General features: G+C 38.1%; 1 protein-coding gene across 1 annotated transcript; it reads left to right on the forward strand.

Annotated features, from left to right (window-relative positions):
* The first annotated feature begins 683 nt into the window (after positions 1-683).
* On the forward strand, positions 684-13,010 carry APOH (apolipoprotein H). The gene is made up of 8 exons (XM_069482792.1): positions 684-784; positions 1,168-1,344; positions 3,067-3,163; positions 4,422-4,498; positions 6,317-6,505; positions 9,402-9,581; positions 11,281-11,478; positions 12,864-13,010. The coding sequence occupies exons 1-8, from the start codon at positions 721-723 to the stop codon at positions 12,917-12,919; spliced, it is 1,038 nt and encodes a 345-aa protein (XP_069338893.1). The 5' UTR covers positions 684-720; the 3' UTR covers positions 12,920-13,010.
* The last annotated feature ends 3,587 nt before the right edge of the window (positions 13,011-16,597 follow it).

Below are 16,597 nucleotides of genomic sequence, written 5' to 3' on the forward strand. Positions count from 1 at the left end.
TCCTGCCTCAATCTTTCAAGTAAAGGGACTACAGGTACATGCTACTGCACCTGGCCAATTAAAAAAAAATTTTTTTTTCGTAGTGACAAGGTCTTGCTACATTGCCCAGGCTGGCCTCGAACCCCTGGCCTCAAGGAATCCTCCAGTCTCGGCCTCTCAAAGTGCTAGAATCATAGGAGTGAGCCACTGCGATTGGCCACTGAGCTAAACTTTTAGGGCAACAAATTTGTAGGTGCCTTCTTGAAGATGGTCTTTAGAATCATACATCCAAAAACATGATTTTAGAGATGTGAGACAGAGAGTAGGTGATTGTTCTAAGTCTATATGACAAGACTGTGGGTTGGAACAGGAGCTTCAACCTTGTGGTGCTTCATCTACGACATACACAAATAAAAGATGGAGAATGAGAGGTCTAGGCAATCCGGAAATCACCAAGATTCTGTCAGAGGCAATAATGGAGTGTTTTGTGCCATTAAAAAAAATGTCATGAGGACAGAAACCATCTCCCCAAAATTTCACAACAGACCTGCAAAAGTAAAGAGTAAATGATTAAAGAATGTGGGTCTCAGAGTTCTTTTCAAATCATGATACTTTATCTTTTATTTACAAAGATAAAAGTACACACACAAAAAATGGTTAATGTTTAAGCACTTTTATGCGTGCATCTCTCTTTTTAGTAGAGGAAAACCACTTTGGTAGTGCCAGTGTGAATCATCCACAATGATTTCTCCAGCGCTCATCTTGTTCTTGAGTTTTCTCTGCCACGCTGCTATTGCAGGACGGAGTAAGTATTTTTTGAGTTTGAAGAATAATTGATATATCCAACCCTTTCCTATATGTCAGGGGTCAATAAAGATAACTTTAAATTCTCTTTCGAGTGGATGCTGGAGAGACTGGATTGATGCTTATTCTTTAATATGGCCACGCTTAAAGCTCCTCCGTAAGAGCTTCAGCTGACTTAAGCCTCAGTGTACTGACCTGTAATATGGGGATATTAATAGTACTTCAAATAGTTGCTAAGATTAGATGAGATGTTGCATATGAAGTATTGGTATGGAACTTGGTATACTTATTATTGGTAGCATTACGTATTTTCATTTATGTGCTCGCTGAACTTAAAAATGCAAATAGAGATTTCTTAACCGTCTGCTTTGTACTCTATTTCAGCCTGTCCCAAGCCAGATGATTTACCATTTTCTACAGTTGTTCCATTAAAAACAGCCTATGACCCAGGGGAGCAGATAGTGTACGCCTGCAAGCCGGGCTATGTGTCCCGGGGTGGGATGAGACGGTTTACCTGCCCTTTCACAGGGATGTGGCCCATCAACACTCTGAAATGTACACGTAAGTCAGCACCTTCTCTCACATTCTCTCCCCTCATTGGGATTCTGGACGTTTCGAGGAGATAACGTACCTTGTTGTGCCCATAGTGTGGAGGGCCAGAGAGGCTGCAGAGTGAAGAGCTGGGGAGAAATGAGAGGCACTGGGGGTTTCTCCATGGGTGCAGAGAGTAAGGGCAATTGATACTACTTAGAGAAGAGGAGAAGATCATAGCCTGGAAATAGGGGAGGTTGAAAAAGGAGAGCTGCCATAATAAAAGGAGAGCAAAACATTATAGAAGTTAAGAGAGCAGTGGAGGAGAACATTATGTTAAGAAAAATAAGCCAAACACAGAAGGACAAATCTTGTATGTGGGAGCTAAGTATTAAAAACAATCGATCGCATGGAGACAGAGAGTAGAATGATGGTTACCAGAGGCTGGGAAGGGGAGGGGGAATAAAGTGGGGATGGTTAATGGGTGCAAAAATATAGTTAGATAGTTAGATAGAATGAACAGTATTTGATAGCACAACAAAGTGACTATAATCAACAATAAGTTAGGGTATACTTTTCAAATAACGAAAAGAGTGGAATTGCAATGTTCATAACACAAAGAAATGATAAATGCCTGAGGTGATGGCTACCCCAATTACCCTGATTTGATTAAACCACATTGTATGCCTATATCAAAACATCACATGTACCCTATAAAGATATACAACTATTATGTACCCATAATAACTAAAAATTTTAAAAAAAGTAAATAAAAAAATAAAAAAGAGTGGTGGAGATACTCTGAAATATAAACTGATGCCAAGGAGATAATTGGAAAAACAAAACTTGGGGAATCATATCTTTGGACTTTGCCTCAAATGAAAGCAGAGTGAAACAAATATAAATTTCATCTAAATTATGTGTATGTTATAAATTATATTAATAATAAAATATAAATAAATACAATAAATTAATAATATAATGCAAATTATGTATATGTCACTATGGCATTATGGTAAATGGTTGCTTTATTTATTCCTTAGAACATGATTCTGTGAGATCATGCTAGCATTATTTTTTACAGTCAAATATTGAGCAATCAACCAGATTGTGTTTCTGGCAATTATATGTAGAAGTTAAGCAGTAAAAATAGGTATAAAGAGTTATCTGAGCTCTGGTTATTTTGGTTATATGGACATGACCTTTGTCAAAATTATACATGTTCATACAAGTTGATTTTACTTTTTTTAATTTAAAAAGACTAAACATAATTTTTAATAAAAAATTATAACATCATTAGGAAAAATTTTTCTTTAAATCAGACATAACTCTGGAACACTGTTTCATTTTTTCTTATTTTCCATGTTTCTATTTTTGCATCATTGCAGACAATATGTACAATTTTGTATTTTTCTATTTTCATCAGCATATCATAAAAGTTGAGTTTACCTCCATAATTTTCATAATTTATATTTTTATTGGCTGCATAATAATTCAATTGTTGATTTACCATGGTTAATTAAAACAGTCCTCTGATAGTGAACACTTAGATTGTCCAGATTTTATCATTAACAGTAACAGTGTAATGAACACCTTGGTGCATATATCATTCATCGTATTTTGAATTGCTTTCTTAGAACTGTTACTGGTAGAGTTATTGGATCAAAGGATGGAAATGAGTTTATACTTTTTAATTTTAATTAAAAATTTCATAAATAGAAATTGACTTTTTTTTAAATCTTTAAATCACAGCCAGAGTCTGCCCTTTTGCTGGAATCTTAGAAAATGGAGCAGTACGCTATACCACTTTCGAATATCCCAATGCAATCAGTTTTACTTGTAACCCCGGGTAAGTAAACCACTACTAAACAGCTAACAGAGCACATTTCTATGCCCTTTCTTTAAATGTCAAGACTGGTCCATATTTTGTTTCTAGCCTTTAGGTTGGACTTGCTGAATACAAATCAATTTTAGTCTTCCTTTTAATGAATACTACAGTGATGTTGAGGGTGGAGTAAGAAGTGGAGAATATAACAATTAATGAATTATGAAGTCACCATTATATCTAATTTTTCTGCTCCTGATTAATTACTTATCTCAGGAGGTACATTGAAATGATTGAGCCTGGAGGAGAATTCTTTATAATCTCTGGGCCAAATCTTGGCATGGGGTTATTTAGAAATAAGACTTGGGCTTTAGTTATGAGGCTAATTTGACTGGCCAACCTCATAGTCTCTAGAAGAGAATTCTACGGGGCAGGCTGGGAGTGCGATGATGTAGAGCACAGGTCACTTACCGCAGGACAGCAGCCCATGGGAAGAAAGCAGTCGTGGCTGAGCTGCCTTACGAGCAAAGGCACTTCTGTGACTTCGTCAGTAGCACATTGGCTATGCATTAGGGCAAATTTTTACTGAGGATTCTCGTTTGGGATTGGAGATTAAAAAATACTGTGTGTGAAAGAGAAATACAGTCCTTTCATCTGAAACACCAATTTATGTGTGGGTCTAGTAACAAATGACCTTGAAAAGAATTGGCTTCAAGGACAGAATGTGACACTTTCGTTGGAAATAGATTGCGTTGCTTTTACACATTCATGTCAGTAGGCTCTAAGAAAATGAATAGTAGATATGACTCCCTTTGATTCACTTTTGTCATCCTGAAAAAGAGATGGTTCTTTGTTTTATGCAGTTAACTTGGCCAACTAGTTGGAGATGAGGAATTTAGGGGTATGGCTCCTGTACTCACCACCTACAGAACTCTCTAGTGACTCACTTGCAGCGTAGGCTAGGGGATTCCTTGGGCCCTAGATGAGTGCTAAGATCTTCAGGAAAAACTGGGTGTGGAGGTGTGTGCTGGTAGTCCCAGCTACTCGGGAGGCTGAGGCAGGAGGATCACTTGAGCTTGAGGAGTCCGAGACAAGCCTGGACAACATAGCAAGACTTTGTCTCTAAAATAAACGAACAAACCAAAAAATCTCAAGAAAACAGCACTATAAGATGGAAAAGAAGTCAATAATATTAATATGAAGCAGTACTCAATAGAGAAGACATTTGAGATGCTAGTGAGGATTATTTTACTGCTTGATAGATTATATTTTCCTTTTGTAGATTTTATCTGAATGGAACTAAATCTGCTACGTGCACTGAGGAAGGAACATGGAGTCAGGAGCTTCCTGTCTGTGCTCGTGAGTCTATGGGTCCCTTATGGGAAGGGTTTGCCCAGAACTTTCCTGGTTTTAGCACTGAAAGTCCAATACCCTGGAAACTCCTCAGCCCCAGAGGCCCCTCAGTCCTGGCTCAACGAGATGGTTGTTCACCCTTATGGGGAATGTTCATCCCGATAGCATCCTGCTCTGAAGGATGAAACAATCACTTTGGAATGACAGAAGGGGACTCTTTTACTCATGGATGCATTTTGTACCCTTTACCTGGTAGTAATCACTTCACTCAAGCCAGTAATTTGTCAACTCCAATGCTCCAGTGCTTTGGCAGGCGCTTGGATATGTGTGGCATTGGTCTGTCGGGGACTGTCACCGTTTGACTAGGAGAACTTTTGCAAACAGTGAGATCAAACATCTTCCACTCTGGAACCTCCTTCATTGATTCATTCATGTATTCAGTGAATACGAATTGAGGACATAATACATGCCAGATCCTGTTCTCAACACTGAGGCTATAAGGCCAAACGACATAGCTCAGCCTTCATGGAGTAAGTCTAGTGATGTGACCTCCACCGTAGGATAAGAGCCCACGGAAGGGCCTTGCATCCCAGGAGCTGGTTGAGATTCCTCCTGAAGGCACTGCTGGTTTGCAAGGTGACACTCAGCCAAGCAGTCAGAGTCATCTGCGGGCTTTACTGATCCAGAGAGGGGCATCCTTATGTTCCCTAACTTGTGATTCTGTAAGTCCAATCTTTGACCAGGAGACCCAGGTGTTACAATAATAGTTACAGTTCTTCAAAGTTTCAATGAGGTCTGTCCCAGCAAAAGCAAGTGGAAAGTAAAGCAATTTCAAATAAATACTAGGTTAAGAAAAAATGAACAACAAAAACAAAAAGCTTTTTCTGGATAAATTAAGTAGACTTTTTTACTCAGCAGTGGGAATCATCAGAGTTTCTATAGTATTCCTTATAAGCAGATTTATATCAATTATGTAAATTCACTTTCTTTTTAGTTATAAGCTGAAAGGCTACCTTAATTTCAATCTAATCTAAATCAGCGTTTCTCTTACTTTACTGTCCATATGAATCACCTGGGCATCTTGTTAAAATGTAGATTCTGACTCACACATCTGTGGTGGGGTCTGAGCTTCTGCATTTCCAACAAGCTCCCAGGCAGTGCCCATGCTGCTGGCCCATGCACCACACTTAGAGCAGTAAGAATCTAGATAATTCAAGTTGAATCACATTTTGGTCCACACTATGTTCTATGATGTTAGTATAACTTTCTCTGAACTTGTTGAAACTCCATATTACTCAGGTCAGGGCGACAAGCTAGGACCACGTCTCTGGGTCCTTAAAGCTACTTGTATAAGCTCCATACACACAGAGTCCCAAACCAGGAGGTATTCAATAGGAAAAAACAAACTGAACTTGTAATGGAACTTAGATTCACAACTCTGTGTCACGTTGCTGTCACCAGCCGATATTTCAGGATGGTCCCTTAGCAATGTCCTCCTCCAATTCTGCCTTCAGGAGCATCTTCCAAGGTAGCATGTGGATCAAAGACTGATGGAAACCTAACCATTGTGTTATTATAAAAGGCAAAGTAGCTGTGGCAAGACTTAAATTTACTTCTTTTTTAGTATTTTGACTCGCTTGGGTATCTGATTTGAGGATCGTATTTTCTTATCTGGCATCTACAATTAACTGTTTTCACCCTAGCATTTGATCATGTTTTGCATTTTCTCAAGTTTATTTTTAGGGGTTTTTTTTTCTTTCTGGAAAGAGTATATTTAAAAGCCTCAATTACTTTCATAGAAATGATAGTTCTTTCTTTTTCCAGCCATAACCTGCCCTCCACCACCTGTGCCTAATTTTGCAACACTTAGTGTTTATAAGCCATCAGCTGGAAACAATTCCCTCTATAGGGACACAGCAGTCCTTGAATGTTTGCCACATCATGCGATGTTTGGAAATAACACAATTACCTGCACAGCATATGGAAATTGGACTGAATTACCAGAATGCAGGGGTAAGTCCAATGATAAGACAAAGTAATTGTGGTAGTGTCGAATCTCATTTTTGTAAAGTATCGAAAAGTCCAACTGTTGTGGAGTGTTTCCAATTACCTTGTGCAACAAATGTTTATTGATCATCTCCTGTGTGCCAGGCAGTGTGCTAGGCACTGGGGATGCTAGATGAATGAGACCTGGCTTCTAACCCGAGGGAATTATATATAATGCAATTATCTGTCTGGAGCTACCTAGGGAAGCTTCCCAGAGGCAGGGACCCTTGAAATGGGCCTTGGGGAAGGAGTGGAGAATGAGGGGAAGACACGCCACACTGGGGCACAGGATGTGCTAAGTCAGGGAGGCATGAAAGGGCAGGATGTATCCACGGACAGCTGAATATTCCAGTGAGGCTTGTGAAGAGACGCCTGGGTTAAATTGGGGAGTCCTAGGAGATGAAGGTAAAAACTGTGTTGCAGTCCTATTGTCCTAAGTCTTTATGATCTTTACCTAAATTTAAGAATCACAGAAATATTTGATTTAAAAAATAAAAAAATTCTTCCTCCTTTAGCTTGATCTGTCATTACTCTTTGAATCTGTCAGCTGCAAAACAAGTAGACAAATTATAGAGTTTATCATGCACACAGAAGATATTCTAAGGACTGTTAACTTCTCTAATGGTAGCTACTACATATACGTATTGAATGATTTAAACCATAGTGATTTTTAGGCTGGGAACCTACGAATAACAGTTGTAACTAGCACCTTTTGGGGCACTTAACTATGGGCCAGGCACCGGTCTCCTGCTACATAGTGTCATCTGATTTAATTCTCCCAAGTCCTAAGCAGTAAATTCTCTTTATCAACCCTTCATCTGGATGTATCAATTGTTGATATGTTGTGACATCTTCTCCTTCTCTGTTTCTCCATAGATAGATCCTTTTTTTTTTTTTTTTTGGTGAATCATCCTAAGATAAGTTGTATATGTCATGACACCCAGAAATACTTTGACATAAATGTACTAAGAACAAGGACATTCTATATTATTACTGTACCTAAGCCATTTAATGTGTTTTGAATTATTAACAATAATAATTTAAACAATTATAATAATATAAATAATTAACAATATATCATGCAACATTTATTTCAGATGCAAATTTTTCTAATTGACCCAGAAGTATCCTTTATACATGTGTTTTGTTTTATGAAGGATCTAATCAAGAATCACTTTTATTTAGTTGTCATGTCTCTTTAGTCTTCTCTGCCTCTTTTGTCTTTCCTTGACATTTTTGAATAGTACAGGGTAGTGGTTTTATACAATGTCCCAGGCCGGGCGTGGTGGCTCATGCCTGTAATCCTAGCACTCTGGGAGGCCGAGGTGGGCGGATCGTTTGAGCTCAGGAGTTCGAGACCAGCCTGAGCAAGAGCGAGACCCCATCTCTACTAAAAATAGAAAGAAATTATATGGACAGCTAAAAATATATATAGAAAAAATTAGCCGGGCATGGTGGTGCATGCCTGTAGTCCCAGCTACTCGGGAGGCTGAGACAGGAGGATCGCTTGAGTTCAGGAGTTTGAGGTTGCTGTGAGCTAGGCTGACGCCACGGCACTCACTCTAGCCTGGGCAACAGAGTGAGACTCTGTCTCAAAAAAATAAATAAATAAAAAAAAAAATAAAAAAAAAATACAATGTCCCATAATTTGAATTTGGTTGATTACTTACTCATGATTAGATTCAGGTTAAATATTTTTCTTACGAATACATTCCATGGCAGGGCATTGTGGCTCACGCCTGTAATCCTAACCCTTTGGGAGGTTGAGGCAGGAGGATCATTTGAGGCCAGGAGTTTGAGGTTGCAATGAGCTATGGTGATGCCACTGCATTGTAGCCTGGGCAACAGAGCAAGATCCTGTTTAAAAAAAAAAAAAAAAAAAGATACATTCTGTCACATCACATTGGAGGCACATATGTCTTCTTGGTAAAGACACCTTTTTTCCTTTGGAATTATTAAGCAGCCTGTGGGTGCTACTTTGAAACCATACGAATACCCATTCTCTAGCAGTCATTGTGGAATCCACTGGCTCTATCAATTATGACATTGGTAGTTGCAAAATAGTGACTTTCCACCTTTCCTTTTACATCTATTCCCTGGCTTTCCTCTATACAGAAGAGCTTTCTCTCCATCCACTATGTTTTTTCAGTATTTTTTGTAGATGAATGGATTCTTTTTTATTCAGTGTGTGGGAGAACCAAAATTGAGCCAAGCAGTCCAACTCTGAAGCTCTTAACTACCTCATTAAAGTACTTCCTAAGAACACTGTGCTCCTGGCCGCAGCCTTGCTTTCTTGTACTGCAGTAGATAAGGACATGGGTTTGGGGCTCTACTGATGAGGCTCTTAAGGAGGCCAGGAAGCAGCACCATGTTTCTTTGACATATTTCATGCTGGCTTCTTGCATAGTCTGAAGACAACAATAACAATTAGGTTTACTATTTTAAAACCAAAGAATGGTGTGCTAAGTGTGCATGGGTGGGGGGTACAGTCTGTGTTTTAATTTCATGGTTTGTTGCTTGCAAGAGACAGACTTTGTTTTTCTTCTTTCAAACCCATCATCTTAGACTGTGTGGAGATGAAATTATCAATATATAATACCTTATGATTATATGTGAAAGCCCAAAGAACTTAGTAGAGTATCATTAATTTACTTTCAAAGTGTTGTTCTTTATAAATGTCCAGAGTGCCATGAGTATAAGAGAAGGGGGACAGAATTAAGCACAAGGTACATAGAAATTACATTCAGTCACAGGAACACCCAATGATTCAATGGTGTGATGGGGACAAGAACATAACTATTCCATAACAGCTGGCCAGCACTACTATTTATTATTAATATGTCTTATTGAATAAACTTTTTAGAAGTAAAATGCCCGTTCCCGACAAGACCAGACAATGGATTTGTGAACTATCCTGCAAAACAAGCACTTTATTACAAGGACAAAGCCACATATGGTTGCCATGAAACATACGCCCTGGATGGCCCAGAAGAAGTAGAATGCACCAAACAGGGAGACTGGTCTGCACGCCCGAGTTGTAAAGGTATGGAAACGTAGATGAGGTCCTACAAGGTCTCTGAATTTACCCAGCGGATCACCTCTACTTGCCATTTTCTTGTTCCAATCACTTTCCACTTGTTGCTCAGACATGCTTCATAGCTACTGGCACGTGAAAGACTTTAGGACTCAGATGTATATGGAGAAGCCTCATGCTTAGGAAGCTTCCTTGATATTAAACTGCATGAAATAAGCAGATCCTTCATAAGCATTGATAGTATTGTATAATCGAAGATCAGGTGGGCTTTCTATATTTGCTTTGAAGTCTTTGTCTATTATGAGCATCCTAATTTTGCTCTGTCTAGCCAAGGTTCGTCTTTTTGCAAAAACCAACCACACATTCAACCTAGTTCAAGCAAATGGGGGATTGTTATAAAAAGGCAACAGGCAATCACATGGGTACTGAAGATAATGAAATGAAATGCAACTCCTGAGGACTGGAACTGAAAGTCAGAAACTATTGCTACTCTTTCCGTATCTCAATGGCCTCTCCCATCTCTGAATCTCTCTGTTTACTCATCTTAAACATGGCTTAACTCTATACCAGGACTTCTCAGCTAAAAGATTCATCACCAATTGGCACCTTTTCCCTGAGATGCTGGTTCCTTTTGAGTTAGGTATCTACCCTTAATCCATAAGTGTCATGCTTATGCAAAGAACAACAATCTAGCATTGTAACTCTGCTCAGGTTGCTATGGGCTAGACAGTTTAAGTAGAAAGAGGAAATTTGGCACAGTAGGCAAAATGACAAATGACTGGCATCTTAGATTGGAGTCTCCTAGAAGCAGAGCCTGAGACAGGGATTCGAGTACAACTCATTTATTGAGTATCTTAGGACAAAGAGAGTAAGACAGGTAGGCTAGGGTAGGGCCTTGGTTCTCAAACTTCACTCTGCATCAGTGTCACCTGGAGGGCTTGTTTAAACACAAGATTTTGGGGGCTTCACCCTCAGAGTTTCTGATTCAGTCGATCTGAGATGGGACTGAGAATTTGCATTTCTGCCAAGTTCCCAGGAGATGTTGCTGCTGCTGACCCAGGGACTATGTTTTGAACAAGGTTTTGGTCTCGGCTGGAGTCCAGCTTCTGTTTGATCCCACTGGGAGCTTTGGAGCATGAATTCTACCCTGGAGTTAATTCCACCAAGAGGCAAGGGGAACTGTTTTTTATATCCCCTCGTCAGCCAGTCACTGGGTATGAGCTGTTCTCCCTTCCCTGACCCTGGGGGTGGTGGTAGGGGTGGTTTGCATAACTTCCTGGGAGAGGTGGCTCCCCTGTAGCTGAGGGCAATTTTTCAGAGAAAGGAGCATCTGTGAGCTCACAGTGGCTGGCTAACGGACGGCTACAGCAGCTCAGGAAATGGGATGTGAGTGGGGCAGTGCCGGCTGACATGAATGCGATATCTAGTTGGAGTTCTTTTTCACCAAAGCTGAGAATCTGATGCTTCTGTTCTGATCTTATGTGGCTACTGCAGGGGAAGAAAAGGACATCTTGGAAGCCATGACTAATGGTTCTATTGGTAGAGAACTGCTGTTGGCCATCATATTGACACACCCTGTACATCCCTGGATTCTTCTCGTCTTAACCAATTTGCTATGTGTACACATCTACTGGTTCAAATGCTATATTCTCTTTAAGAAATATTTACTGAATTCTTAAGTCTTGACTACAAATATTCTCTCTTTCAGCATCTTGTAAATTGTCTGTGAAAAAAGCCACTGTGATATACCAAGGAGAGAGAGTAAAGCTCCAGGAAAAATTTAAGAATGGAATGCTGCATGGTGACAAAGTTTCTTTCTTCTGCAAAAATAAGGAACAGAAGTGTAGCTATACAGAGGATGCTCAGTGTATAGACGGCACCATTGAAATCCCCAAATGCTTCAAGGGTAAGTCTATTAATACATTGGAACTTCTAGCTAGGACTCCCCCTTGCCCTTCACCATAATCAGCACTTTTGTTATATAATGACGGGCAGAAGCCCTATCATTTTGGCCACTGGGTTTTTAAAAAGAGGAGTGATAGGGAGAAAAAACCAGATGAAGCAGTGGGGTGTGTATAGTGTCTCCACTTGCATTTTCCTTTCCAATTCTTTTCCTTAAAACTCAGGGCTATGATTTTACTCAATGATTGTTGAGGTGAATTATGCCACCTTGTATAATTCCAAGTTAAGCTTGAATAATAATCCTGAACCGAATAATAAAATAATAAAAATACTTACTAATTCTTTGTCCCAAACTGTAAAGAACTCACCCCAAATCACAAGGCAACTCATGGTAATGGTAATTGGTCTATAGATCATCTAACATTTTTTCCCTTGCTTCAGCAATTCCCAGAGTTTGAAAAGTATCTATTAAAGGAAAGTATTCATTAGAGCAAAATATTTTAAGGAAGATGATACTATGTTTGTGTGAAATCAAGGAATGTATAATGGCCAGCATTTAGAGCTGCTAACGTTTTACGATTTCAGGTTTAGGGTTTAAATGTCTTTGTTGCTAGGAAGGAAGAACTAGCCAGAGGCTGAAGCTGTGGTTGGATCTAGGTTTAGAAATGCTCCAAAAGTGTTGACAACCTGTATCAACAGCTCGGGGAAGATATTTGGGGGCAGATAAAGCTAAGAAAAGAGGGTTCTGAGAAGTGTCCAGTTAGCAGAAGAGAAGGAAATGATAACTGATTAATAATAACTACTTCATGAGGTTGGTTTGATTACTAGAAATATTAGAAATATGCCTGATGTGAAGTGCTGAACCCATGACATCATCATTTTTAACTACAAACAGTTAGAAATGCACTGAATAAATTGTTATTGTTCAAAAGATAGCAGAGCCCTGGTGAAATGTTTAGTACAAAAATTGAAACATACAATAAGCCTCATATAAATCAGTAGAAAAAAATATTAGAAGAGGGTAATTTTTTAAAAAATCAGAGCTTTGTTGATGTGTTTCTTCAGGCTATTCTCCCTTAGGGGCTTCACACAGATACAGCACTATCAGTGCATTGGAGAATAAATAAGAGTTCATATAGTTTTTTTAATCTTTTAATCTTGACTGTCAGACTTATATAGAACCTTTTGTTGTTTTCTCTTGGAGACAAATGTCTTAGCATTTCCCTTATCTTTTCTCCTATCACTTAAACCTCCCACTAAATGGTTTCATTCATATAATTAAATGTATTCTATACATTTGTAAAATGTATTTGATTTGGCTTAGTTATTTAACAAACTTAAGAAATGATTGTTTGTCTCAGAATTGCTTATCTTTTTCTCCCCCAACAGAACACAGTTCTTTGGCTTTCTGGAAGACCGATGCATCAGATGTAAAGCCATGCTAAATGTGGTTTTCGGATCCAAAATTAAATGTCTTGTTTGTTCAAGGAACCTAATGGAAGTGGAAAAATAAAGTTACTGAATTTACTGCCTCAACCATTGCAGCCTTACTGCTTATAGTAGCTTACTTCTAGTTATGTTATCTGCTTAAAACACACAAATATTTGGAACATCATAATGGCCACATCAATGGCTATGGAATGAAAAGTGTAAACAATTATCTGGGAAACCCAGTTCCCCTCTGCCTAATCCTAATCTCAACACTTTCACCTAAAACCCCTGCAACACAATATTTTTCATAGAATGGTCCACAGACCCCTGCATCAGCATTACCCGTCTACTTATTACGAAGAAAAAATGCTTTGTCTCAGAATTGCTGAGATGTGTTTATGACAAAGTTCTCAGATAGTTCTTGTGCAGCCTCAAGTTTGAGAAGATGTATTTTGGTAGCATCAGATATTCAGTGTGCCAAAAGTTCACACTCCAGCACTCCTATTTTAAACTCACAGTACCTGTCCAAGAGCACTCCCTTCCCCACCCTATTCTACAAAGAAGCTCCTGGAATATGGCAAATTTGCTGAGGATGGCTGTTTGTACCATTTTATTCACTGGAAGGCATCTCAGGCTGCTGGATAGGCTTGGATCCCTGAACAAATAATCAGAGTAGACGTCAGAGCTTAGACTACAATACTGATTCCTCTAATTTAATGATTTCATTTTCACAGAAATGAAAATCTGCTATTTTTGCACTCTGAAGAGGTAATTTGGATTAGAGGAGCCCATCAGTAGAAACTGTCCAGTTGCAGCCCCTCTATTTAGTGATTATTTGGTTCATTTAATCCTATAAGTAGATTCTCTTTTGCAAATGTTTTTCTTATTGAATGCTTAGATTACCAGGTTGCCTGTTCCCAAAGCTCAGCTGCATGCTCCCTGGCCATAATGTGTAGTGATCTCCCACGGCTGAGAGTCCGGGAAGTACTATCGGTACACAAACCACAAGGAGCTGGTTATCAGCCTCTATTTTTGCACGGTTGAATTTGGTCCTCCCAAAGTAATATTGCTTAACTAGCAACTGCAGACTAAATGAACCCTATAAACTGCACATGGCTGAGGAAGTCTTCTTCCAAGACAAGTGGGTCCCTGAAGGTGCTTTCCAATGGCCAGCTGTTTTCTCTTGGATTATGGTAGGATGGCCTTCTAAAGATAAAGACATCAATGTTTTAACTTCTATCTTATGTTATACTACTGCAAGAAGTTTATAGTATGTAAAATGAATGGTCTCATTTCTAAGATATTGACCAATCTTTAAATGTATAGGATCTCATTCCTGAGCCCCCAAACTTAATAATAAGTACAATTCATCACTGACATTTCTGATCTGCTAGCCTGAGGATCATTCCTTGCTTTAATCCCTCAATAAAAGACTAAAAAGATAAAAGAAGGAAAGAAACGGAAAGAAAAGAGCTTGGGGTGTGTGCAAATGTGTGTCAGTATGTCTCTGTGTGTGAGAGTAAGAGTGTATGTGGTTGGTGTGCAAGTGTGTGAGCATAGTTGTCCCTTGTATGTGAGTGTAAGTATGCATGTGAGATGCACGGTCTGCATGTGTATATGAGCGTGTATGTGGTTTGTATGTGTATGCTTTGTGTATATGCCCATATACATGCGTGTGTGTGTGTGTGTGTGTGTGTGTGAGAGAGAGAGAGAGAGAGAGAGAGAGAGAGGGAGAGACAGAGAGAGAGAATTAGTTCTTTGTGTGCTATTGCTGCCTCCTAGTGGCATCTATTGCTTTTCAAAGTGCTGGAAAAACAGTTGGGAAAGAAAAGACTTGGTATCGAAGTGTCCTTGTGGCAGACACTGGGCAAATTTTTCCATATATCTAACCCCTGTTAATTCAGTTTTCCCAGTTATCCCATAAGGAAGATAAAGAAACTGAAGTTCAGGCAGTTTATGTAACTTGGTTTACCCAGGTGACAAAATTAATGAGTGACAGAACCAGATTTCCAAACTTCAAAACTATGTCTTCTGTACCTTTCTTACACTGCTAGTTAAGCTATGACTTTCCCCACCAGCTTCACAGAAATATTTGAACTCTAAAGTTGAAATTTTACAGCCTGGTGCTAAAACAGATTGATAGGAAAGATTGTTATATAGGTGAGGCTAGGAAGTGCCCTAGCTTGCTAGTTCCTTTGGACACATACTAGGGCAACATGGCAATACTATTATTAAATATATATTCACATATATTATTAAAGGAAGGGAGGAAGAATAGCCAGTTTATCTCTGTTAATAGCCAATAGCCTGAATTGCCCCAAGGAAGTAGGAGTAAACAGCAGACGTAGGGAAGGGATGAAATGGTGAATATTGCTTAGTTTTGGTATAAGGAAAAAATCCAGAATCACTGTCCTAAGGGCAGTGATTGTTTTTTAAGTAGTGAAGAAAAGAAAATATGCCTCATAATCCTTGGTTTCTACTCTATACTACATCTATTCATGGTATAATATACTTCTGTGATCTGTAAATACAAAGTTCTGCACTATTTCTAATCCAATTTAAGGAATTTACTGGTTACAGGCTTGTTCTGATATTTATCTCTAATGTGTTTACATAATAATCATAATAATTCTTGGTATTTATAAATTGTTTTCCATCTTGATAGCAAAAGTCATTCAATTATTTCATTCTAATGATATAGAATATCTTAATGCAAAATTGTGACTCACTGATTGAAATTTGATTATTTAGAATATCAGCTTATACATACTATGTACAGAGTCATTGTTAGTTTTGAAATAATAAATTAAAAATATGGAAAATATATCTATATCTATCTAATATATATGTATACATCATGTCAAATGCCACAAAAATGGATAAAGGGCAAAAGAGATACCTTGCAGAAAAATAAAAAGAAAGGACTAATAGAGATATTTAAATATTTCAACTTTTTTAATAGTGGAAAATATTATTAAAAAGAGATTTTTTAAAACATACAATTAGCACAGATCTAAAAAAATTGTTAATGTGAGACAGCTACTCTCACAGACTACTGAGTGGGATTGCAAATTTGCAAAATACTTCTAGCAAGCAATTTGTCAGTACTGATCAAAAGCCTTAATGCTTTTTTATGCCCATAGGAATCTCTTTTATGGAGAGAGCTAAAACTTCAACCAAGATATATATATATATTCAAAGGCATTTATTGCAACATTATTTATAAGAGCAAAAAATTTGTAACCACAGGAGAATAATTAACTGAATTATGTTATTCCAATGATAGAATAATAAGTAGACATTTAAAATGGCGATAGATATAAATATTTGAATAAATATATAAAAATGTTAATAGTGATTATTCCTTAATAGTAGTATTAAACATACTTTTTATTTTCTTCTTTAAATCTTTCAGTATTTTCCAATTTACTTATAATAGCATAAAAACTTTTATAATCTGAAAAAATATGCAATTTGAAATTCTAGTCTGGGAACAAAAATTTCATTTCTCTTAATAGATGACTTGATTATTTTTAGATAATGAGTTGAAATAGTTGTCTAATAATCTACCACTGTGATCCAAAGTCACTAATATTGGTCCTTGTGTCTTGTGCTTACTTTTTAATGTATTTATCACTCACAATCCTTCAAATTACCAGATAAAGTCACGTTGAAGTTGTTGAAATCTTGAG

This window comes from Eulemur rufifrons, chromosome 9 (assembly GCF_041146395.1).
Source record: "Eulemur rufifrons isolate Redbay chromosome 9, OSU_ERuf_1, whole genome shotgun sequence".
Classification (NCBI taxonomy): domain Eukaryota; kingdom Metazoa; phylum Chordata; class Mammalia; order Primates; family Lemuridae; genus Eulemur; species Eulemur rufifrons.

What these genes read in the sequence shown, in the direction of transcription:
- APOH (XM_069482792.1), top strand. Translation starts at nt 721, where the DNA reads ATGATTTCTCCAGCGCTCATCTTGTTCTTGAGTTTTCTCTGCCACGCT. An exon ending in CAACACTCTGAAATGTACAC is followed by an intron (nt 1,345 to 3,066) that starts GTAAGTCAGCAC and finishes TTTAAATCACAG; the next exon opens with CCAGAGTCTGCCCTTTTGCT. An exon ending in TGCACGCCCGAGTTGTAAAG is followed by an intron (nt 9,582 to 11,280) that starts GTATGGAAACGT and finishes TCTCTCTTTCAG; the next exon opens with CATCTTGTAAATTGTCTGTG.